The 25,370-nt window shown below is 45.3% G+C and overlaps 1 protein-coding gene across 1 annotated transcript; it reads left to right on the top strand.

Moving 5' to 3' along the window:
* The first annotated feature begins 1,975 nt into the window (after positions 1-1,975).
* Positions 1,976-25,006, top strand: LOC119387845 (heterogeneous nuclear ribonucleoprotein K). Its single transcript, XM_037655378.2, has 10 exons — positions 1,976-2,167; positions 6,972-7,096; positions 7,896-7,952; positions 11,067-11,110; positions 12,461-12,533; positions 13,748-13,879; positions 15,866-15,994; positions 18,970-19,121; positions 22,853-23,050; positions 24,901-25,006. The coding sequence occupies exons 1-10, from the start codon at positions 2,152-2,154 to the stop codon at positions 25,004-25,006; spliced, it is 1,032 nt and encodes a 343-aa protein (XP_037511306.2). The 5' UTR covers positions 1,976-2,151.
* Positions 25,007-25,370: the final 364 nt, after the last annotated feature.

Raw genomic sequence — 25,370 nt, 5'->3', positions numbered from 1 at the left:
TCTGTTACGTTGTCCGTTTTTGCTCTAAAGAAGCACATATAAAAAGGTGTACTAGAGATCATAGCAGCAGGCGCTGAGCACTGGCTAAGTGGGGGTGTGAGCATTGCGTACGACGTCGCTTCCGTATTCTCTTCAAGCTACGTGATGCGTTTTGAAACGTTCAGTATCGCGGGTATAAGCGCAAGTGAAACAAAAACTTGTACCCGATCACTGGAGTATGCTGCTGTTGTATTTATACCTTGTACACGCGATCCGTGGACGTTCCGGCACCGTATATTCCAGTACACCGTAGCGCCTCCTTCTCACGTCTCGATCCGTGTTCCGCCTTGCGTGTGACAAGATGGCGACGAAATAAAGCCGTTTGGTCAACCTTAACACATGCCGGCATTAATCCATTTAGTCGTCGGCCTCCGTCGTTAGCTTTTGGTTTTCTTTCGTCTAACGAGCTCTTCGAACAAGGTGAGCCGATATCCCGATTAAGGTTAGCAGTATATGTGTATCTTCCACGGCCTTGGCTTTGACTAGCGTGTATGGCAGCATCACGTATAAGCGCAATTAACGAAAAGGAAGGCGAAGCATTTTGTCATGTTCTCTCTTTTTGTCGTCCCGGCTGCTAGGATTGATTTTATTCGTCTGTGCTTATCTTTGCCACCGTTCTGCCGTCGTCGTCGCTATGGGACTCGTCATGGAAGGATCAATCCGCTTTTGCCAAACGCTGATGAGTGCAAGCCAATACTTCCACCGCGCAGGGCTCTTTGCAGTAAAGCCCCCTTCGCAGGCAGCAGCAGCAGCAGCAAATGCGTTTGTTGTGTATAGCGCGCGTGGCGTGCTGCCGCTACTGCTGTCACGCCAGTTTCTGATCGTGACGAGATCGTGCATGCGCCTTCCGCCGGCGTGAGCGGCTGTGGAGGGTGGCACTCGGTCTGGCGTCGCTGTTGGTAGTGTTGGGAACCACTGCGAGTTTCGACTCGATCTTCTAGTCGGTTTGTCGCGGCGAAAACAGAAAACTGTGCAGGAAGCTTGTGCCTCCGCTCGATACGACGCGAAATGACTTAGCTCGGTGTGTGCGTGTGCCGTCGCGTGGCGTATGCTCGGCTCGATACGACGCCGAAAAAATGACTTGGATCGGTGTGTGTGTTCTTCCATTGCGCGGTACGCTAGGCGCATCCTCGTTTTATTTGTCGGTAACTTGAGAGAAGGGGTAACGAAAAAAAATGGTGCGTGTGGTGTTCGCGCGTGCGTAAGTGTACGAAGAAGGCGACCGATCGTGCCTAGCAACTCGACTTTTCTTTTTCCTTTTTTCCCACATTTCAAACCACTCTCGCTGGTCGTCATGACAGTGGCGCCTTGCCTACTGTTACGAGGTGCACTTCTGACAGCTGTAGTACGCGCGTGTATGTTTCTAACCTTTCTCTTTCTTTTTTATTTGCTAATCGAATATTTGATGCCTCTTTGCCTCCGCATTGTCTTACTGTGCGCCGTCTACCAGGCGCGGTACGGTCCTGTACCATCATTGGCCGCGCACGGCGCTTGAGGTACCACCCTGGGTCGCTTATTGGTCGCGCTGGGGACGCGGTACCGTTCCCGTGGCAGCGGTCTCTGCCAGGCAGTGCGCGGTCTCGCTCCCGCTAGCGGGACATCGGTGGTACTTCGTACCAGGACGGTCATCTCACCCCACCCCTCCCTCGTCGCCGCCGCCCGCAGCCGCTCGGGCGTCCCGAGCGCCGGTGGAGGCGGGTGGCTGTGGCCCCCAACATCGATTGTGGCACTGTTGCTTATTGAGCGGCCATCCCTGGGCAACGCGCGGGGTGCCCTTTTTGTTTTGGCCGCCGTCGCCCGCGGCAACGGCTCTCGGCTTTTTTCGACGCGGCGGCCGCGGGGGGCACAACAGGTGGTCGCTGGCGCGCGGGTCGGCCGCCCCTCCCCGCGCGCTCTCGGGTCTCCCCTTTTCGCGGACCCCCTTTTTCCTTCGGATACCCCCTATTTTCGTGCGCGATCCTTTCTGGGGCGTATTGCCGAACTTACGCGTGTTCGCGTTCTCAGACGGTAACTGGACTGAGCACCCCGATCTTGTGCGTGCGTGTGTGCAGGGGTCATCGCCGTTGAGCCTTCATACGACCTGCGGAGGCAGCAGCACAGTGACCACAAGCCATGGATCACACAGACGGTGAGTGCCGGGCTCTCCCTGACAGAACCACGGTTTCGTCCCTCTCATTCCCTCCTCATACACTGCTCCTGACTTTGCTTGTGTAATCTGATAGATCCCCACTACCTGTAGAGGAGCCATATGAACGTGGTCTTACATTTTCGTCATTCAAGACATGGCTGAAACAACTTATTCCCACTTGGGAACGGGCTGGACTACTAGTCCAGCAACAGGTCTTTTTGAACCAGCTTCTCTGCACCTTTTGCTAATAGACCCCTGTGTCCGATCCGATAAGAAATTTGTTGATTCGTGGCATTGAAAACTTGGTGTGTAGGTTTATGTGCTTGCCATGTGATTTCTTCAGGGTGAGCCATAGTAAAGGTCTTTCTAGAAAATTGGAATTTGTAAGGCAGACTCGGAGGAATCTTCTATCTTTAAATGTTCAGTCGAGGTTATTTCAGCTTCTTCGGGGTGCTTTAAATCAAAATTTTCACAGCACAAAGCCTAAGTGTCATTCCACATTGATAAAAATTGGAACATGTTGCTTACCTTTAATTCTGACAATGGAGAATGCATCCACACAAAAGTAGAGCAGTGAAGTGTTAATAGTCAATTGTTGACTAAACTATAGAAAACTATAAACTCAATCTAGCATATCAGGAATATTACCCTGGGCCAGTTTCTCTTGCTTAAAGCAGAGTCTTAATGTATAAGTTGGCAAAGCAATAAAGTTGAATCTTGTTAAATTAGCCTTGCATAACATATACCATTTATGCGCTGTTATGCAAATGAGCTATGTCCTCCTCCTCTTTGAAGTGTTCAGAGTTGAAAGAAAAAGCCTGAGCAGATGCGAGCAAGTTTCTCTGTTGGAATTGATTAGCATAACGTTCAGACACAACTTGAATTCAAATTGGTTTCTTGTGCAATGCCCACTGCTGAGATGTCTGGTGCAGATAGGATCTTGTTGTCCCATCTTGAAAGCTAAAATACTGGCCCACTTCTTTCAGCAAAAAGAGGATGAGTTCCCATTTTGAATCCTGTTCCGAGCCAGACATTGTGGTCTAACTGGATTGGCTTCCTCTAGGTGTAAGACGTTTTGACGTGTTGGAAATCCGGTCTGGTTAACCTGTTCAGACCCAATGATTCCAATTGGAATCGTCAATTTTATAGGTCAGCCAGCAACCACCTGGTAAAAAAAAGGGGGGGGGGGGGTTCTCTTTTGCCAGAACTCATATTTAGCATCTCCTCTAATTATGCTGTCAACCTGGTACACACAAGAAAGTTAGGTCATGTTTGTGCGAAGAAGTTGCAGAAGCGGTTGCGCTTTTCCCTGAATTATCTGAGGCAGCTTCTTCTTTCACCACAAGTAGGGTTTTAGTTGTATATCGAACATTTGAGTTGAAATAATTAATTCATAAATTAGTTCAGTTACTAATTACTCTTCATGGAAGAAAAGTGTGATCACAATATTTTTTTTTTTTTCATTTTTTGGACTACCACGATCATGTGCGTCTAATATTGGAAAAACCAGTTGCTTACACTGCAAAGAAATAATTTGGGCCTGAAAGGGTTAAGTGTAGTTACTTCTTTCGAGTCTGTACTCTAGGCACCGACAAAATGTTTGTTAATAGACAGTGGTGTGAAGGGTAGCTGTGTTTAATAACATTAATAAACTTGTGACAAGAGGATAAGACGAACATGAGAATAGGACAAGAAGCTACGTCCGTACGGCAGCATAGTCATGAACTTGAGCACTTGCCTCTTTTTTTTTTTTTCCAACGTGCAGCTCACTTCAGTGTGATCACGAGCGCACAGGTGTAATTCTAGCGCTATATAGAGAGCAGCACGAGCACATAGCAGCACGAGCACATTGCGGAACGCACGGCGGCTGCGGTAACTATGCAGCTTACGATGCTCAAATCAGGCAATGTCTGTAAGCCACACTTGATTGTAAGTTCCATGCTGTGCTATAATGCTTGGCTCAAATGTTCACAGGAGCCTAGGCTACCGATCAGAGCATTTTCGGGCCATGTTCAAAAGTGTTGCAGGGTCCTTTTGACAGGCAAATGTTTCTCACATCAGCGCTCTGTACTTGTCTCACCCTTTCCCTTGGGTGCAATGCACTGGATGAAACAGGCAACCATGGGGCGCTAACTTGCACTACACATGCCCTTCCAGCTCTGCCATTGGCAGCGCTGAGAGAAGTAGAGGCATGCGATTTTGTGAAATTCGGGTTGAGGGCAGTCTCTCTTTTTCCTTGTATATTAAAATTTAGTCTTCAGTCTATCAAATCCATGAATAAAAATAGGGGCTTGAAAAAGTGTTAGAGGGCCTGTTCAAGCAGTTTTTCTAGTGTGGGGTCTCATGATATGAGCCGCTCTCAGAACACACGGAGACAGTTCACGCCGTCGGGCAACAACAAACACGTACACATTTATTAACCTCTTTTTCATCACGGCGAGCTCGCCCAGGCCAAATCTAATACACAACTAGTAGCATGCTAAGTAACCTTATGCAATGTCAATTCAATACACAGAAAACATAACAAACACAACATAACGCACATCCAAGGTACCGCGAATGCGGAGTCGCCGATGTTCGACTCACCACGAGTGGCCCGCGGGAAACGAGCCGCAATATTGTCCCCCACGCGCACTACCAAACCCCAAAGAGCTCACTGGTGCTTTCTGTCTGCCAGCCTAGCTTTTCCCGCAGGCGGTGCTGCTGGCACCATCGCGCTAACCCTAACACCCCTGAGCACAGTGCCACTGCTCACTCGCCGGCCGTTTAACCTAACTGTGCCCTCTCCGTGCTACGCGAGTGCGCCATGAGAAACGGCTCTACGGGGGTGATAGAACCCCCACACTAGGGGTCATCTCTTTTCAGTTTACGTGCAGTGCATTACCCCTTTAACAGCCTTGTCTTTTGTCTTGCCTCCACTAGTGTCATTAATGGTAAAGTAATATGACTAATATGTGGAAGAGGGCCTAGTGTTGGTCTGACTGGAAACCTCTTCTACTGTATGTAATGTCTGCTGCGGGACCATGCGAGTTATTTTTCATGTGAGCCTGTGTCTTTGTTAGTTCTATAACCCATTAAATGCCAGGCAAAAGGCTTGGTGGCAGAACACAACCGAGACCAGGTTTCTTGCATAGCATACCAGCATATGCAATTTACTACACCATGACGTGTCTACTGAAACCACTTTTGTTTGAAAATGTAAATAAAATGATCACGTAAGCATTGTGCCTTGTACTGCTGGCACCTTTTTATTTCGTAGCAATCACCTGACACTACTCTTGACAGAACATCCTGGGATGAAGACAGCTGTGACGTGTGGGAAACTCCGGTCTCACTATGGCTGTGGCAGCACTCAACTGGAGAACATTGTTTCTGAAACCCTCCAGTAGAGTGCTGCTGTAGGGTTAAACACCTGGCTTAACTGCTAAAGCTATGGTGTATCTAGCTGTGAGACTGCACCGCTATGCTTTGAGATCGTGGGTTATATTGGTTGCTGTGGCTGCATTTTGGCGAGGTTGAAAGGCAAAAACTCGCATCTTCTTAGACTTATGTACAGTACTCACGGATTGAAACAGGACAATTTAGGGCTAAGTAACGCACATTCTTTTGTTTCCACCGTCTTCAGTTCGGGTCATATTGGCATAATTTTGACTCCAACGTGTATTTCACAGGCAACGTTATCTTTAGAGAGCAGATTCGTCTCAACATGGCGTGGTTATCTCGAGCAATTGTACATACTAGTGGTTATACTAAAAAAATTTGATGTCACGTTTGAATCCGTGAGTACTGTACATGCACAGACAGCTGGAAAAACTCTGTCACCCCCCACCAGAACCATTCATTCGTTCTAGACATGTGGCTAAATAGATTCAAGAAATACAGTGTGTCAGTCATTGCATTAACCCCTTAAGTGCTTTATTTTTTTGAAAATTTCCCAACCGAAAGTGCCTATTTTTTTAATTCCTGATTTCAAATCTGATTGTTCTAAAAAATAGCTAGTCGATGTTGAAAAAATATTTGTACCACATACTTAGTCAAATCGAAACACGGAATAACGCAAGGAGACCTGTTGCAGCTGCTGCACCAAAAGCGCGTTTCCTTTCTCAACTTTTTCCCGTTTTCTTCTCGCTTCCGAGACCAAATGAAGCACTTTTGAAGAAACTGCTGAATATATTCCATAAGGTCATCTGGCGATGACAAGTGGAAAGTCTTGTCTGGAATGGCCAAGAATGGAAAGCCAGGAGGCTTCACAGGGGGATTGTCCGCATCACGCAGGATCCACTGGCGAGCATCGCGATGTTCGCTTCCGAGCTGTTTTCATCATCACCGGAGGAGATGCACAATTCACCACCATCGCTGTCTTCGCTCCCGGACACAAGATAAACATCTGTACCGAATCATCATCACTCGAAGAAGACAGAAAATGAAAAGATTCCTTTTCGTGTTGACGAGCCAGCTATGGATGGGTGGCCGCCACCACAAGCCATCTTTTCATACAAAAACCGCGCTCTTTCCGCAGGAGAAAAATATAAATTGCCAAGTAAATGCTGCCATCTGGTGGATTACATGCAATCTAAGCTATAGAAGAGCGCCTCTTGTCCTGAACGCTAGAGGGGAGTACCTATTCCGCTAGGACGAGCTCTGCTCGTCCAAAGCACTTTGGGGACAGTTTGGGCAGGACGAGCTCTGCTCGTCCAAAGCAGTTAAGGGGTTAAGAAAGTTGTTAGTGTCTGTTCTGGCTCTGGTGTGCTTTGTTGGTCAGATGTCTGGCAATGCAGTGGAGACTTCGCATTGCTTAATGCAGGAAGTGGAAGCAACAAACGGGAGTCGACTGATGACGGGCGAGCTGATGGTGAGGCTCCGAGCAAGCGTCCAAGGAACACTGGCGGAGGCCGTGCTGTTGATGTGCGCTTTCTGCTCCAGAGCAGAGTAAGACGTCCATCACTTTGCTGTTTGGCTTTTATGTTGTGTTGGATCGAGCATGTATGCAGACATTTAGGCGTGGCACTTACTACCAATACTTGCCATGGTGACTGCTGGGCACGTTCTGCTACTGAGCAAGGTGTTGCAGGTTCGATTTCTGGTTGCTGCAGCAGCATTCCAATGGCAGTGAAATGTCACTTAGTGTCCACATTTTCTTATAAAAGAAACCCAGGAGGTCAAAGTTTGCATAAAGCTCTCCACAAAGGTATAACATAATGTGCAGCTTGAAAAATGTTACTCCATAATTTTGTAAAATAAAAGAAAACGCCAACCTAGCTAAAAGACACAATATATTATGACATTTCGGCACCCACACAGGAACCTTGTTAGCAATCTTAAAATCCTCTTTTACCTTGGTCGGCTTTTTTTTTTTAAATTTCACTATGCTTTTCCCCGACCAGGTGGAATTTCGTCAAGACTCCTGACCATAATTTAGTATTTTACTTATTCCTTCAACATGTAAGCCTAAAGCGTCTACCTTAGAAACAATTACACAATGGTAATATGTACGTTATGTCACCTGTGCATAGTAATGTCATCAGTTGATTGGGAATTTTATTATTACTTCAGCACAATGCAGACGAGGTCTCTCCTCCCACTTGTTGCAACATGCTTAACGTACTTGATGTCGTCACCGTACATGAAGCAGAATAGTAGTTTCTCACGCATGCTCAGCTTATTGCTATATGAGTTTACATACATTAGGCAGAAGTTAACTGTATTTCTCTTTACATATTCTCTGCAGAATGCCGGTGCCATCATTGGCAAAGGTGGTTCCAACATCAACAGCCTGAGGAAAGAGGTGAGCTCACTTTTGTATTGCGTTTCTTCATTCATTCTTGCTGGCTTTCCAGTTGGCATGCATCTTGGCTGCCTGTATTGCATGGCCACTTGGGCACCTTACCATGCACCCTTGACGGAACGCGGTTGTTCGTACACAAATGGGAACTACTTTGTGTTACCTGGCCGTCCAGAGGGCCCGCGCGAGGGCCGTCGGGTTTAACCTGATGGTCCCCGAGCGGGCCTAGCCAGGTGACGTTGAGTTTACTTGCGTCTATTGTGGACCGAATAAAGTTGTTTCACTCACTCACTCACTCAGTACCAACTGCCGATTGCATAACAGTTTTTCGTTCTCGTTTACTAATTAACTCGATGTCACTCTATGCTCAGCCCTCGTAATTACCTGTGCCAAGAAATTTTCAGGCAACAATAGGAAATAACTGCACTGGCACATGCGTGTAACCTAATTAGTCATTATCGCATCGTGTGCACTCGCAGTGAATTAAACCAATGCCAAAGGCACTGGTACTTGTTATACACATGCAGAACCTAAGTGCTATATGGTGAAACCTTCTAAGGACACTAAATAGTATTGTGGGGTCTGGCTGTATCAGAGTTACACTTAAGCATTGAGAAAAGAGCCACTCGTAACAGCAACAGGAGGCTCGTCAAGCCATAACATAACGAAAGACAGGTGGCACTGCCTTCATGAGGTTCCTGCAGTGTATTACCATTACGTCAGGGATCTTGACTGTGTCCGCTTAATTCTTGCCAATTGTGTAATTGTAAAGGAAGGCTACATTGTGTCATAAAGAATTCGGCTCAACATAGCAAGTGTCAAAAACCCTTGTTCACTGCAGTGTGCCTCATATGTGAGAAGGTCCTTTGAAATCTGAGACTACACTCTGACATTTGGGTGCAGGAGAATTTTAAAAAGCGAAATTGAATGTTTTCTCTGCTAGTTAATCTAATTTTTTCAAGAATAAATTAGTACAATGGTAGACTTATTTAATGACCTTTTAATAGGTGTTCACTGAGAGGTGAGGAGGATCGCCTTAAGGACCCTTAAGTAGTAGCATTCCTTGTATAAGATACAGCAAACTCCCTCTTAATACTTCATGTTGCCGCAGAAGCAAACAGTGGTTTGTCCTTGACTGTATCCGTCGAGCTGTGTGTGTGTAGTCTGCCCATTGACGACATTGCATGCCTGCATGTATTTTTGCAATGTGCATGACATTTTATGGTTGCTGATAATAGTAGTGGATTATGGTAGCATGCTTGGAAAGTTCTCATGACAGCCATCAGAATGATTGAGACTTGCAAAATTTTGTTTTGGTTTGAACACTGTGCAGCTAAAGACTGCGGCGCACCTTGTTGCTTAGTTAAGTCGTGATAAAAGAAGCAGAATCGCAACTTTTATCGCTTAGCTGTTATATGCACTCTTAGCATTGCTTGCATTACTAAAGCTGAATTTTAGCTCGTATTTGTTCTTGTTTTGTTAAGTCACAGTCTGCTCATGCCAGTTCAAACTTTTGGGAGTGCATGTTTTTTTTTAAATTATGCATACTTGTATAAGATAAGCTCTAAAACAAGATTACTAGCCATTGTACAACGAAGGTAAGCATGCAACCAATTTGACAACTTTCGAAAGAAATTTCCTACTTGATGGAAAAGCCAAAAGATACTTTACGGCACAGAAGATAAGTACCTAGACATAAACGTCAGTTATTATGGCTAAGAATGCGCTGTGAGGCCATCTTATCACCTTACATATTGAGATATATCAGCTCCTTAAAATGGCTAGCTATAACTATGTTACTGTGCTTATGTAGAGGAAACTGCTGAAAGCACAGAATGCTCGTTATTGTTGCCAATCACAGTTCTGAAATTTGTCCAATTTGAGTTTGAGTTGTTGCAAGTCGTATACTGTTTATAAATTGCAGAAAATTTGTGAGTACGAAAGCCTTAAATGCAGTGGGAAGAGCTGCATGGGTTTGCAGGATCAATTTGAAGGCTGCTAAGGAGTTTCCTTTAGTACTTTAACAGCACGCTTCTGCAGTAACAAGGCCGTCACTGCCTGTTGTGATGCATTTGTTTTTCTCTATGCACTTGCTCTTTGTGCTCTATGTAGTGCTAGGTTGCCTTGTGTTAGTAATAACACACTAGCTATGGCATCTCGTAGCATTCTAACCACCTTTTAGGAACAGGCTTGGGCGCACTACCCAAGTGAACATGTTTAGCTTTGGGCTCTGTGCCAGTAACAATGGTGTTGTTGGCTATTGCATAAATGAAGTGGCTAGCCTTTTTGCCTAGAATTGCATGCATACTCGATGCAACGGATTGTCTACGGGCATTGCGAGAGAGCTCAGACATGCAGTGCTAGGTTTGGTCCCTCTGAGCTGTCAACTTGCTGCTGCATTCACTTTGTACTTAGCCTGACCATTGAAGGACAATGGCAGTGCTATTAAGAGCCTCGCTCTCATTTTGTGGATGTTTAGTGTGGAGCAGCGAGATGATTTCTGTGCTTGTAGAACACTCCTTACAGTTTTGTGGCCCGATTGCGAGCGGGCGGGTCGAGGGTTCCAGCCAGTTGGCAGCTCTGTTGGGGAACTCTGCTGTTTGCAAGTAGCATGCACCATTCCACAGCTTGATATATTTGCTTCATTCTGAATTTATACGAGCCAAAGCCTCGTGGAAACAGTGCAACTGCTTGCAGGCAGTGATCGTGTGTGGCAGTTGGCCGTGTGCTTAAAAAAAGTGTGGTGGTGCTTGTGGTGATGGCAGCGGTGGTGGTTGTGGTGGCAGCATTGGTGGTGTAAGTGGTGTGGCCGAGTTTTAACGGTTGGAAGGAGGAGGGAGTTGGGCACAGTTCATGTCTTGAGAGATGTGAGACAAAAGTGAACAGGAGGTGGAAAGAGTTGAGATGTAGCGCGCGCGTGTGTAGTGAATAACAAAAAGGTGGGAGCAGGTGCCGAGTCCCCCGTTTCCCCTGCAACGTGTTGTGTTCTCTCCCTCCCCGTTTCTCCATGGCGGACCCCCTCTTCTCGGTTGCGCCCCTCTGACCCCGAAAATCAAACACGCCGAACGTGCCCCTGTGCCGATCTGTCCTCTGTCCTCCCCTGCCCTCGGGGGGCAGTTCAAAGCAAGCATATCCGTGCCAGACTGCCCCGGCCCAGAACGGTAGGAACTCATCCGTTTCCCTTCTTGCGCTATCTCCCACCGGCGGAGCCCCCCACTCGGGCCGCCGGCTTGACGAGCTCCTCTTTGAGGCTTGATAAAAAGCACTTTTTTTTTTTAACAGCATTGCAGTGCCGCCCATCCATGCACTGTGTTATTATTATACTGCTTTCAGAAGACACACAAGTTCACTCCAGTTGAATAATAGTTACAAGATATTGGACCTGTTGAATGTAACGCCTATATAGCACCTTGCCTGCAGAAATTGTTGTGGTTCATATTTTCCCAATGCACACTGTTTCATAAAGCACAGCATAGTATAGGGTAGATACATATCAGATACTTGTAAGATAGGCACAGCGAGTATCATATCCATTGTTAGATTTGATCGTATCATCTTATCAATCCTGTTACCATAACGGTGGATATGCCCCCGCGCTCTCCCTTTTGGACATTCATATTACCATGTGTAGCTTGGCGGCACTATTGAGCAAATGTGAATTTTTTTTTTTTTTTAGTAGTAGCTGTCTAGCAGTTGTACTTGCCATAATCTTAACTTCTACTTGAAGCAAAGACAAGTCTAATTTTTAGCCCAGAATGTTTTACTTGCCACTGCTTTCCTTTCTGTAGAAGTGGAAAGGGTTAAGAAAGACTAACCAATTCTCAATATCGAGGTGTCTTACAATCCTTTCTTATGTGTGCCCCAAGCTTACTAACAAAACAGGGACGAGGATGGGGACTCTGCTCCTGTGGTGCATCAGGCCTGTAGTCTTTGCAGCGTTTTGTAGTTCTCAGTTTTGTAAGGCATTTTTTGTGCATTATTTAAATCCAAGCATTATGCAGGAGGCGCTCGGGTGATAGCATTTTTTTTTTAATACCCAAAGGACTCTGCACTGATAGCAGGCTGTAAATTAGGACATGTAAAGCGGTAGCCCTAACGAATACTGTGTTTTAATGTAACCTCAGGGATAGAATCTTGTCAAGGTCACAATAGTTGTGGGTGGTAGCTTGCATTTTGACTGCAATAAGTAAGAATTTGTTTGGTCGTGAGTAAGACCCTCTGTGCATTATGAAAAATGATTAATTAAACATCAGGATGAACAGGTTAGTGAACTAGCTTTTGTGGAAGAAAAATAAAGTAGGGGAGAAAAAAAAAAAGGTTATGCAGGCCTTCGTGGAGTGAACAGGGAGGGTGGTCTTATCAGTAGTAGGCGGAAAGGCAGGCTGTTTTTCCTGTAGCACCCGTGTGGCGGCTGGTGTTTTCTTTTTCTCTGCCTCTGTGTCCTTGTCCTTGCATCCCTTTGTGTGTCTTGTACCCTCTTGCCCCGGGTGCTGCCCTTCCTGCGACACCAGGATCCTTTCCATCGTGGCTGACCTGGACACTCTCGGAGAAATTCTGCTCAACATCATTCCCAAGTTGGACGACGTGAGTACTGTTTGGCACGTGCAGTGGACGTTGCAGTGTGCTTAATAGTTCATGCGGAGAAGCAGCAGTGTTTCATTATCCTTGTACATACCAACTGCTCCAGCTGATGACATCATCCTTGGCTGGAGAGTGTGGTACAAACACTCTTATTTATTTATGTATAATGCAACCCTTACTTAGGGCTTTAGCTAAGTGGATATACATTTGCTGAATTTACAAATTGGCAAGCAAGTAAAAATAAATGCAGGAGAGGTAAGTATACGCTTTCGAAAAAAAAAAAGAAATGGCTCGCAAGGAACAGGCCCAAGGGCATTAAGGAAATCAGCACTACCTACAAGATAATCGCTACTGGAGGATAATCGCTACACTAATTAAAATAAACAAGTGCAAGCACATGAAATGTAATTCGGATAATCGCTACAGGAGGTGCACAGCAAAAAGGTTTAAGGATGGTTGTGAAACAACTTTGTTAGTAAGTTTATTCCATATGGTAATTGTCCTAGGGAAAAAGAAGTATTTAAAAGTGTTATTACGGGGGGGAGTGTAAAGGCGTCTCCCTGCCTTGTGGCATATATTTAGAGAAATGAAGTATCTGTGATACGGCTAACTTAAAATAACTTTTATCTAACTGAAACAAAAATTTAAATCTCAAAACTTCATTATAAATAAGTCATCCTGCCAAAATGTAGCATTGTTTTTTTTTTTTTTCACTAGAAGGGAATCAAGTTTCATAATACAGAAAACAACCTGTACAGTTAGCTTACTTGGCCTTGCAATGGCATAACTATGTAGAACGTTTTTATTATTGCCTTTGTCAGTAGCCTCTCAAATAAACAAAGCCACAAGTGCTGGGCAAGCATGACAAAAGTTTGTTTTTGCTAGATTTGTCTAACCACACGGCATAAATATTATTTCGTCGAAAGTCATTGCAGGCCATCGTGTGAACATAGGATGCAAATTGCTTTCTCATTTTTACGGGTTTCATTTTTTCTATTGTTTTTGTACGTTGCATGGATTTTTGAAATTGAGACCATAAATTACATTCCCCATCTGTGACAGCCATATTTTGATAGCAGCAGAGAACAAAAAGGCTCGAGTAATAACTAGCATCAGCTGATTGAAATGAATGCCGAGCACGCCACCGTGGCATCTCTGTTGATGTCTTGTTTTCGAACAAACCAGTGCTGTGACCGTTTTTGTCTATGTTTGCATAGCGTTCCATGCAGTTTGCTCAACACACCGGCCAGAATGGAGGGTCGGAAAGCGAAATGCGCCTGCTCATGCATCAGAGCCATGCCGGCTGCATTATCGGTCGCGCAGGATGCCGCATCAAGGAACTTCGTGAGGTTGGTCAACTTGTTCATAGTATGGAAAAGAAGTAGGCATGCTTATATGGTATAAAAGTAGACCATTCATTCTTACTAGGTCGGCATCGCATCTTGCCCCCCTGCAATACGCAATGTGATCGACTATCTATAAATGCGTGAAATTTTCATAATTTGATGCCAGGGTTCAGGAGACCAAGCAAGCAGAAGTGTTCGAATAAATTTTAGCGTGTTTTACTGCAATTACTGCAATTAATTGTAAATACAATGTAAATAACAATCTAATAATTGCACTCTCAGTCACGCCATATTTCTTCACAGAGTTCAACACACTTCAAATTTAGGGGTGTGCGAATATTCGAAATTTCGAATATTTTTCGAATAGTGTTTGCTATTCGATTCGATTCGCACTGAAATTTTGCTATTCGAACTATTCGAACTTCCCAAAGACAAATGCAGTCAACGTCCGATTGAAAGTGACCCCTTCAGATTTTCAATATGCTTCACCTCATTACTCTCGTATTGCGGCAGAGCTGCCTTTCAAGCTCCGTTACGGTCGAACTTAGCCAAGAGACAAAGTCCGGTTGGAAATGGTCCCTAGATTTTCAATATGCTTCACCTCATCACACCCCCGTATTGCGGCAAAGCTGCCTTTCAAGCTCCGTTACAGTCGCAAATGTATTAACTCAAGAAAACGCTGGTTCCAATATGGAGATGAAAGATGTGGCAGAGTTGGGGGCTCAATTAATGCTGTTTTGGACCTGAAATTTGGGCAGGAAGTCCGAAAAATCGGACGCCGAAGCTTTTTAGCATCCAAAACTTCAGATGTTCTTATATATCGACGTTTACGAGACAGATTTGGAACTTTGGACTTGAAGGGAGCACACCCTTGTCCGCCACATCAGTTGGCCTTCCACAGCAGTTGAAAGAGGAGGAGAGGCTGAGGAAATGGCATCTCTGCCTATCACGTGTAAAGTGTTGTCGGCAGCACTTTGGTTGCACCAAATCATGTACATAAATGCAATTCGGCCTCTACATTGCCTCACTTTTGATAAGAAAGACAACTATGAAATATGAGCCCACCGGCGCTTCATCAACCTAGCGAAAAGAAACACTTACATGTTGCGATCTCACAAGAACATACTTAGGGATTCTCTGCAACTTTTTCTGTAATTTCACTTCGAATTATTCGAAAAATGTTTAAGAAATATTCGAATATTATTCGAAATTATTCGATTCGATTCGCACTCAATCTTTATTATTCGAATTCGCTTCGCACCCAAAATTTTGCTATTCGCGCTTCAAATTACATGCGATAGTTACCTGGTGGCAGCGAGCATTCGTAAAATGGTAACAATGTTTCTTGCCGAACCGCCCCACATCCAATGTATCGTTAAACACTGCACTGCCTTCACCAGAGCAATCATGTGTAGCAAAATATTTCAACCGGAAGTAATATAAAGGAAGATCATGCAACAAGAATGTTTATTTGCGACTAGCTCAGTTTTTGCGATCTCTTCCCTGCCTCTAGCACACATAAATGGCAAAAGTAAGTCGCGTCTCTGAATGAGGACACCATGTTGCAAAGGGTTACTGTACCGCTCACATGCAGCAGTAGAGTCGGCAGCTGATACTCTTAGTAAGGACTAACAATCTACTCATGCACAGCAGTAGAGTATTCTGCAATGTTTTGGTAAAATCAACTACAGTTAATCTTTCCCTGGCTCGCCTTACAGCATACAAAGGGCAAGTACAACTAACAGTACGTAGGAAAAACAGCTTGTGTGCTACACGGCATTTTCCTCAACACATCGTTGCCTGCCACGTAAAAGCGGTGCAGTTGTTCGATTGTGTCCTCATAAAGTGTAATGAACATTAGAGCAGTAATTTTTGCTGTATGCAAAACACTGGAAGGTTTCTTAAAACCTCTGAACGTACTGTAAAGCTATTCTCACCTGCAAGTCTGCCTGACGAGTTTCTTTTCTCTTTTTCTTTGTAACATTGCAGTCCACAGGTGCCAACATCAAAGTCCATGGCAGCTGCTGTCCTGGATCCACCGAGCGCATCGTCAAAGTCACTGGCTCACCTTCAGTGGTGGTGGATTGCATCAAGCAGATATGCGACATCGTTGGAGTGGTAAGAAATACCTTGCGGCAAAAACCACGTTACGATAATTGTTATGACTAGAGCTGTGCGAATAGCAAAATTTTGGGTGCGAAGCGAATTCGAATACAGTAGAACCCCGCTGATACGTTTTTGAAGGGACCGTAGGAAATAAACGTAAGAGACTGGAAACGTAAGAGCCGAAAAACAGGAAAAACGGCAAAATATTTAGTGGTACAGAATTTTATTTCAATTCTTACGAGCAGCACGAAAATTGGCGCGCTCAGCCGCGATCTAGTCGATGGATAGAAACGCGGAGCTTAGGACGGCCTTATCCACAGAAATGGTAATCAACGTATGTGATTTTTTTAACACCAACAGCTGTAGGCATGAAAGAACTAAGCACACGCAATCACAACCGGCGCGGCGAGTCCGACCGCGAACCGCACGCACGACCATGCGAGCTCCAACCAGCTCGAACTCCTCCCGTTCTCCGACAAATAACGATGATGATGAGTCTACGCCAACGCGATGGCAGAAGTGAATGCCAATCTCGAAGGCCTTGCTTTCGCAAGCAATTACGTCATACACGCCATGTTTGTGCAATGCAAATCTCAGAGGCTATGCTTTTGTCAATAGTAAATGCCAATCTCGAAGGCCTTGCTTTCGCGAGCAGTTACGTCATAGACGCCATCTTTGCAATTTGAATCTCGAAGGCCATGCTTTTGTTTGCATCAATTGAAAGATTCTGTTGCTTGCGCCTCTCATGCGGCTAATATTACGGTCAAACGAGGCCAAGCTGCGTGAAAATGCACCATGGCCGCTCTCTTTGGTAGTCACTCGGTCGGCTCCGGGCGCACTTCGCGACGTATCATACGGGAACAGTCCGACAGTTACGACGTAACAGCGGGGTTCCCAATACATTGTATCCTATGGGAGCTATGCCGGGACCGGCGGAAAACGACGTAACAGCCGGGAAAACGCAGCAGTGAGGAACGTAACAGCGGGGTTCTACTGTATTGAAGTGGTGAGTGCGGATCGAATCGAATATTTTTCGAATATTTCTAGAATATTTCTAGAATATTTTTCGAATACTTCGAAGTGAACTTGCAGAAAAAGAAAGTTAGAGAGAATTCCTAAGCATATTCTTATGAGATAGCAACATGAAAGTGGTTCGTTTCGCTAGGCTGATGAAGCGCTGGCGAGGTGGTGTTTCAGAGTTGTCTTATCAAGAATGAGGCAATGTAGAGGCCGAATTGTATTAATGTACATGATTTGGTGCAACCAAAGTGTTGCCGACAACACTTTACACGTGATAGGCAAACATGCCATTTCCTCAGCCTCTCCTCCTCTTTCAACTTCTGTGGAAGCCCAACTGATGTGGCGGACAAGGGTGTGCTCCCTTCAAGTCCGGATTTCCAAATATGCCTCGTAGACATCGATATATAAGAACATCTGAAATTTTGGATGCTGAAAAGTTTCGGCTTCCGATTTTTCGGACTTCCTGCCCCAACTTCATGTCCAAAATAGCATTAATTGAGCCTCCACCTCTACCACATCTTTCATCTCCATGTTGGAACCAGCGTTTTCTTGAGTTAATACATTTGCGACCGTAGCAGGGCTTGAAAGGCAGCTTTGCCGCAATACGGGGGTGTGATGAGGTGAAGCATATTAAAAATCTAGGGACCACTTCTGTGGTGCGATCTTGTACGCGTTACAAAAATAAACACGGAGGCGTGGCATGACAACCAGCCGCACGTGACCGCACGCGATTGGTCAATGCAGAGCCGTGACGTCTGTCGCGGTTCAAATGGGCCATTCGCGTGCGGCATGTGCGGTCACGTGCGGCTGGATGTAATGCCACGCCTCCGTGGTTATTTTGTAACGCGTACAAGATCGCACCACTGATCGGACATTGACTGTGTCTTAGCAAAATTCGACCGTAACGGAGCTTGAAAGGCAGCTTTGCCACAATACCGGGGTGTGATGAGGTGAAGCATATTGAAAAAATCTAGGGACCACTTTCAATCGGACGTCTTTTGGCAAAGTGCGACCGTAACGGAGCTTGAAAGGCAGCTTTGCCGCAGTACGAGAATATAATGTGGTGAAGCATAATAAAAATCTGAAGGGGTCGCTTTCAATTGGGCGTTGACTGTACTTGTGTTTGCGAAGTTCGAATAGTAAAATTCCAGTGCGAATTGAATCAAATAGCAAGCACTATTCGAAAAAATATTCGAAATTTCGAATATTCGCACCCCCATAGTTATAACGCCATGAACTCGACGACACTCCTTCAGTGTTATGAAAAACATACCAAGTGTGCCAACTTGCATGAAGGAAATTCTTGAGGAAACCGTCGGTATTGTGGGAAAGGTGCCAAGATTTGGTGTTTTTGTTGTCGCCGTGTGGCAAGTGACAAGCATGAGTAGCCAGCCATAGAGGTGGTGGTACTTACCACCATGACCTCTCTTTTATCTTGCAAGCTAACCCGATGGTTCAGGAAACAGATGTCAACGAAAAGGCTAGTTACTCTCTCGTTAGTGCCCCAGTTACGGCGAGCCTCATAATTATAACTTCGTTTTGGCACGTAAAACCCCAGATGCGAGAAAAAGAATCCATAGGCAACTATATTTTACATAAAAGGGTGAATTTAAATACAGTATATCAGTAAACGGAAATCTGTTAAACAGAACTGCTGCTTAAATGGAACAACTGCCTCTGATATGATTGGTTTTGTATCCGAATTCTGCACCCCAGTTCGTCTCTCGGTAAACGGAACTCCTGTTAAACGGGACATATTTTCCTGGTCCCTTCAGATTTCGTTTAATGAGAGTCTGCTGTGTATAATCAAGGAAATGGCAATTTTACCATCTTTGTTGTATCAAGGTTTAGCATACACCACTAAATATGAAAGAAATGAAAAGTTGCCTGGAGATTGTTTGTGCTTTGAATTTCTTCATTCCATGCTGAACCCCACTTGAACATTGTGTGCACCATTCCACTCGCAGGCTCCTATCAAGGGTCTGAACAAGCCGTATGACCCCCACAACTTTGACCCTGAGTTTGCCCAGGAGTATGGTGGCTTTCCTGAGGGAGCCACAGGTGGGGCCTCTGGAGGTGGTGGATCACTTTCTGGGATGTCCGTGGGTCCAACTCGCGGGTAAGTTGACTCTTTACTGACTCGTGCTCTTAAGTTGAAGAATAGATCTGGCATTTACGGCTGCTGACCCAGAAGGCGTGGGTTCAATCCCAGTCGCAGGAGTCTTATTTTGGTGGAAGTAAAAGGATAGAGGCCTGTGTACTGTGCAACATCGGAAGCCTGGGTAAATAAAGAACCCCGGGTAGTCAGAATTATCTGGAGCCTTCTTCTACTACAGCATGTCTTATAGCCCGAGTCTCCTTGGGATGTCAAACTCCGTAAGCCAACCAACCAACCGTATCTGCCATTTAACATTAGCAGTTCACTTATTGTGAAATATGTGGTGGTTTTGATGTGCCAGTTTAGAATGTTTTCTGCGAACACATATTAGTGAACTTCGCTCCTTTTTTACAAATTTTCATATGCTTACTGTCCCTCCCCCCCTCATGTTCCCAGTGCTGGTAGTTGTGGGGATCCTGCTACTGTTTTGCTGTAATGAGCGATGTAAAGAAAGGCAAGAAAAGGAGAGAAAAAAGTTTGGAAAATAGTGGTTTACTGTACTGATCATCTTGCTTCTATGAGGTCTACAATCATTCTACTGTGAGAAGACATTCACCCAAGATTTTTTGCTGTGCTGCTCTGTTCAAGATATGACATACCATATTTTCTCATGTATAACCCGCCCATGCACATAACCCTCCTAACTGCTAACCTTGAAAAAAATAGAAATTAGAAAAAGATTTTGTGTATTGATGTGAGGTCACCTTCTCTACATTACTGTGAAACCGTGCCATGAAGCTAATTTTTGCAGCAAAGTTAGCGTATAACTCGCACCCCGACTTTAGCTCTGAACTTTCTGTATTTTAAGGGCAGCTTATACGTGAGGTGTGGTATATCAAGCAGGTATATCAAGAGGTAGCATAAACAGTTTGGCAACTGCAAAGTGTTGCTATTATCAGTGATTCCACTTCTGCGCCAAAGTGCGCCAAATTGTATTTACTGCGCCATCCTGATAATATCGACGAAAATTGCGCCAAACTGCACCAAAGTCTCGGATTTCGGGGCATCTATCACCGGCAATCGCACCGCCGGCGCGTTAAAACATGTGCAGCTTGATCTTGGGGCTGCCAAAGTCGCAACCATGGACCAAAAGTTACTCCGTTGAATAAATAGCGCTCGTGTGTGTGTCCCGAGTAAGCCATGATGCCATGCACGGTGCCGACGCAGCTTCTGTTCTGCAAGTCCGCTCGACAGCAAAACGCGCTCTCCGCAGAGGCTCGTGACGTCTAAGCCTATCGGTAGCGAGAAAGTGCGACGGCGATTCATCGGCGGACGTCGTCTGTTCCAGAAACGCTGCTGATAGCTCGTTTCAAGCGTCGCACAGCACTTAAGGAAAGCAGTGTTCAGTAATAACTACATGCGTGCCGCTAAAATGTCTGTCACTTCTGTTTCAGGACATCGCGGAATGAAATCTGGGATCGCTAGCAGTAGAAATGGAACAATATGGAATTTTCCTTGCTTCGCGTTTATGGAAGAGCACGCGAACGGTGGGAACGCGTTGACACTTTTCCTCAGATATACTTTATCCATGGATCTTCATCCAGAAGAGCTTTTCCGTAATTCCTTCCACCGGCGCATCCGAGTTTGTAATCACTCTGCAGTAAATACTCCCTAAAAGGCCCTGCCATTTCGAGCTCACGAGCTAGGGTTCCAATTCGAATTTTTGTTTGCATTTTTAAAAATGTCATCTCATTAATAAAAGCATATCTCCTGGTCGGAGCAGTCGCAAATGCGCAGCTGTCAGTAGCGGGCCCGTCGCTCACGGCCCACAGTGAAGTGGCTGCACCATGTTACACGTCCGCCCCTCGCTTTCGAGGGTCAATAGCTGACGGTTAAAAAAACTCAGTTTCGCTTAAAGGGACCGACAACTGCCCAGAATATGAAATGAGCTGACTCCACTGATATAAAGATTGTCCGTTGCACTGACTCAAATCAATCCTCTTTTTTTCGTGAGAGATGGATTTATATTTTTATTTCTTAATTGAAAGTCGCGAAAAATGACCTGTGGCGCCTCTGGCGGCAAAAACATCAATCATCCGATGAAGACGGCCACGTGACCGTTGATTGCTGTACACGGTCGACGATTTTTTTGTTAGTATTGAAATATCGTTCGTTTCTTTATATTAAAAGGTATTACTCCATAATAATGTACATATAGGCCTGTGTTAGTAGTATGCATGAAAGTGGCGCTGCTTTCGCGTGACGTAATGATCCCATGCTCGTCAGCGCGTCTTGAGCAACTTTTCAGCGTGCTCATGCAACCGTGCACGCAGTTTCCAGGTCGCTAAGATTTTGGAGCGGCATAGTTTTGCTACCTACACTTCGTCGCAGAAATGACGCGCACTGCTACTCTGTGCGGCCGTGCATATGCACAGTTACGTTTTCGATTACCTGGCTTTGCTCGTGTATCGAGAGAGTAACGACGCCGGGACAAGCCATCCATGACACAGGCGCAGGCAACCTTGGGTGCAGGCGCACACAATGCTGTACAAATACCGGGAAGGTGTATAAAGCCACACATCTCGTTGTAACAGCTTGCTATTTTCAAAAATGGTTGGAAAGCTCAAAATAAAGGTGGTTAAGCATAGTTACAGTAACTCCTGCGAAAGGAGAACGACAGCTTTCACAAGGGCTAGCGGCATCGCTATCGATTCTCAGCGTTGCTGGAGCAAGCCTGCATGCGTGTTTGGAGCCTTTCAGATCGAAAAATACTGCTTATAAAATAACTACGTGCTTTTCGGATAAACCACTGCAGCTACAAACGCTACGAAGGGTGAGCTTCCTGTCGCGCCGTAAGAAACTGGGTCGAGAAAAATCAGTTGTCGGTCCCTTTAAGGGCGAAACAATGAATGCGATACCAACAAATTATATTGTTAAACGAAGTAAGGCTAGCAGCTAACTCTTTTGGATCCGATCTCGCGTAACTCAACAAAACAAATATGGCCGCTCCAGGAACCGAAGCGTTTTCGTGCTCTGAGTTCTCTAAACGCGAAGTAAGCGTTGAGAGCACAGCAAGTTTGCGAGCAGTCTCCTGATGCCTCGAGATAGCGCGCGCATGCAAGCGACTGCGCCCTTCGAACGATGCGGTTCCCCTCCACTCCCCTGGCGTACCTTCATGCTCCTTACGAAAGACGGGCGGGGCGTTTCCTCTCTGTTTGACGAGCAATCGGCGGCAGGCCTGCACGCGGGAAGATGTTATCTCATGCGCTCTCCGTGCGACGGAGAGAGACGGCCGGCTAGCTTAATCTCCGCTTCAGCCGCGTTCGTCGCCAGCGCTCGCGAGCTTTTACCCGCGGCTAGAATGCGTGTGGTGATGTTATTAATTTGGACTTCATACGGAAAATTACGGCTAACAAAAAAAGAAACGAAAAGCCTCCAGAAACAAACATAAAATGTAACCACGCTTTTGTGTTTGTCCCCTTTGTTGGCACTGCTGTGCTTTCATTTTAATTGTAAGGCTGCCTGCCCACTTTAGTTTTTTAATTGAATGAATGAATAAATAAGAATTACAATCGTGTAAATACAATATTTCACTGAAGGTTTAACACTAGATGAGGTGTCCTCCAAGTGCATCGAAGTTACGATAAATGTGCATTGCTGTGATGTTTCACTATCTCTCTCTCGTGCCCCCCCCCCATTTTTTTCTTTTTTTTTTCGTCTCCTTCCACCACTTTTGTGGTCACCGGTGGCAGCAGCAGCAGCAGCAGAAGTGGTGGCAGTATGTCCTTCTGGCGTGATGAGCCTGTGGACGCCTTTGCCCGAGGAGGCAGAGGCCCCAAGCGCGGACCTTGGGGGGAGGCTAGCCCACAGCTTCCTCCTCACGCCTTCGCGGACGAGCCAACGCGCCCCTGGCACTCGCCGCCATCGCTTAGCTCTGGTGGCATGCACAGGTATGCTGTTACACCCCTCCGCCCCACAGAGGACCAGCACAACTTGACCTACACCCTTCCACTGCTCCCCCCTGCTTTCACATGGCAGTTTCACGCCGCTTGTCACACTTGCACCAACGCATGACAGCCATTAAATTTTGGCCCCTGCATTTTTTTTTCCATGTGACTTTATGGTAAACGATACTGTGTCAGCTTTAGTATGCGTAATGAGGTATGACATTTTTATCAAACAGCTGCATCAAAGGCACAGTTGCTCTCATACCAGGCAGTTTTTAAATTTGACGAGGCCCTCCCCAAATGACAGTGCAGCATATACATGCACCGTCTTCTGCTTACGCTTGCCTTGCTGATGCCAAGGGCTATGCGTATGTATATATATTTATCTGCACTGTCTATATATGTGACAAAAGAAACTTAATGTGTCTTGGGAAACTAAGTGCATGTGCTTCTGGGAGTGGTGTCACAGCATGCCGCTGCACGCCTGTACTTCTGTTCTTTGGCTTGACCTTTGTCTTTTTTTCTCTCTCTTTCCCTAGATGTGTGCTGTGTTTGGCCACTTCCTAACATTGTTGGTACATCCTTGGCAGCACTTGTTTATACAGTGGGCACTCGATAATTCAAACTCGAAGGGCCCCAGGATTTTGTTTGAATTATCAGAACTTCTCATAAGTATGACTCGGGGCTACATACCAACTTGTGTTGCCATCTATTGTGTCTCAGGGCCGCAGCAACATCATAGACAGCTCTGCATGACTTCCAGTAATGTTTTCAGACATCAGCAGTTGTACTGGAATTCTTAATAAGACAGCGCGTGTATGATTAAGGGACAAAATGTGCCGCATTGTGCGACACCTGGTGGCCCCTTCCCAATCTTGGTGCGCTTTTCCGCATGACACCAGTGCAGCTCAGTTATCCAAGAAGCATTTGGCACACGATAGACCAAGACCTTGGTTTTTTTCCCCTCTCCCTCCTTCCTTAGTCCACGTGCAATCGTTGGTGCACATGGTTTGGATAGTTTGGTCATATTGCAGGCAGGCAATCGACTTTATTTCTGAATGTTAGTGACATAACAATGTAAATTACCTGAATTTATGCAATGGAGCAGTTCTAAAATACACTTACAACGTAGCGTGCCAACCAAAGATTTAAAATTCATCTGAATGAACGAAAAGTTTGAATTGTCGAGAGTCTACTGTATCCTAATACAGGGACGTGCCCATGCTTAGTAATTAGCTAGCTAGCGCCATGAAAATTTTCATCATTACAATAGCACAGAGGCACACCATTTTGAATGCTTCAAATGCTCAAAGCAACGGGCATGAACTTGCATCAAAGGCCAGGGTGCCATGCACTTTGTTGGCAATTGTAGTGAGTTTAGAGGAGCCATGTTGTTCTAGTCACAAAGATTAGGTCTATAATGGTTACCTTTGATTTCATATGTTTATACCTTTATACTGATTTTATACCTTTGTTTCTGAACGGTGTTGTTTGATAGCTTGTACTTCTCAATGACATGCAGTGCAGATGGTGCATGTTGAAATATTACTGACAGGACAGTAGCCAGCATGCAGTACAGAAGAAAACAGGAGCCCTTCAGAAGGACAACTGCAATTCTTTCGTGAAGAAGTGCGGCGATGAGAATGACATGTACTTTAATGGAATGCTGTTTCTACCGATTTCCAGCCATTGGCACTTCAAGAATTCCATCTTTGTATTTTCGGTCACCTCAATTGCTCTTTGTATGCCGTAAAATTACCATGGATAGTAAAGCTTAGGTTTCAGAGGAGACTTATGTGGCTTTCAAGCTGTGCTGTTATGAATCCAATTTTATTTCAATTTTATTCTTGCAGGGACCTGCAGCGCTCGTACCGGGGAGGAGGAGGCATGCCAAGGACTGGCAACTACGGCAGGGGAAACTACAATGGTGATTCGTTATTGTGCATTCTTATGACCTGACATAAAATGTGCACGCATGTCGGAAGGGTAGGGACTTCCTCCTCATGATAGCTGACAGATCAAAAGAAAATAATACACTCATACCTCATTATAACGAAGTGACATCTGGCACGAAAATAGCTTCGTTACATCCAAAAATTCGTTATAAACGTATAGTCATAACACTGTATCTACGACAAGATTATTCATCTTTACTACGTTATAACCAATAATATGTTATATCAGTGTTCGTTATATCGAGGTTTGAGTGTATTAAAGAATTCCTCAAACCCATACCTTTGCAGTGTCATACTACATTTTGCATACTGCTGCATCTGCCTTTCCGTGCAAATCCACTGTTCCTCTCCTGTTATTCCCTGTTGAA

The sequence above is a fragment of the Rhipicephalus sanguineus genome, chromosome 3, assembly GCF_013339695.2.
Source record: "Rhipicephalus sanguineus isolate Rsan-2018 chromosome 3, BIME_Rsan_1.4, whole genome shotgun sequence".
Classification (NCBI taxonomy): domain Eukaryota; kingdom Metazoa; phylum Arthropoda; class Arachnida; order Ixodida; family Ixodidae; genus Rhipicephalus; species Rhipicephalus sanguineus.
Note: the sequence above shows the minus strand (reverse complement) of the source record. Positions and strands in the feature narration are given on the sequence as shown.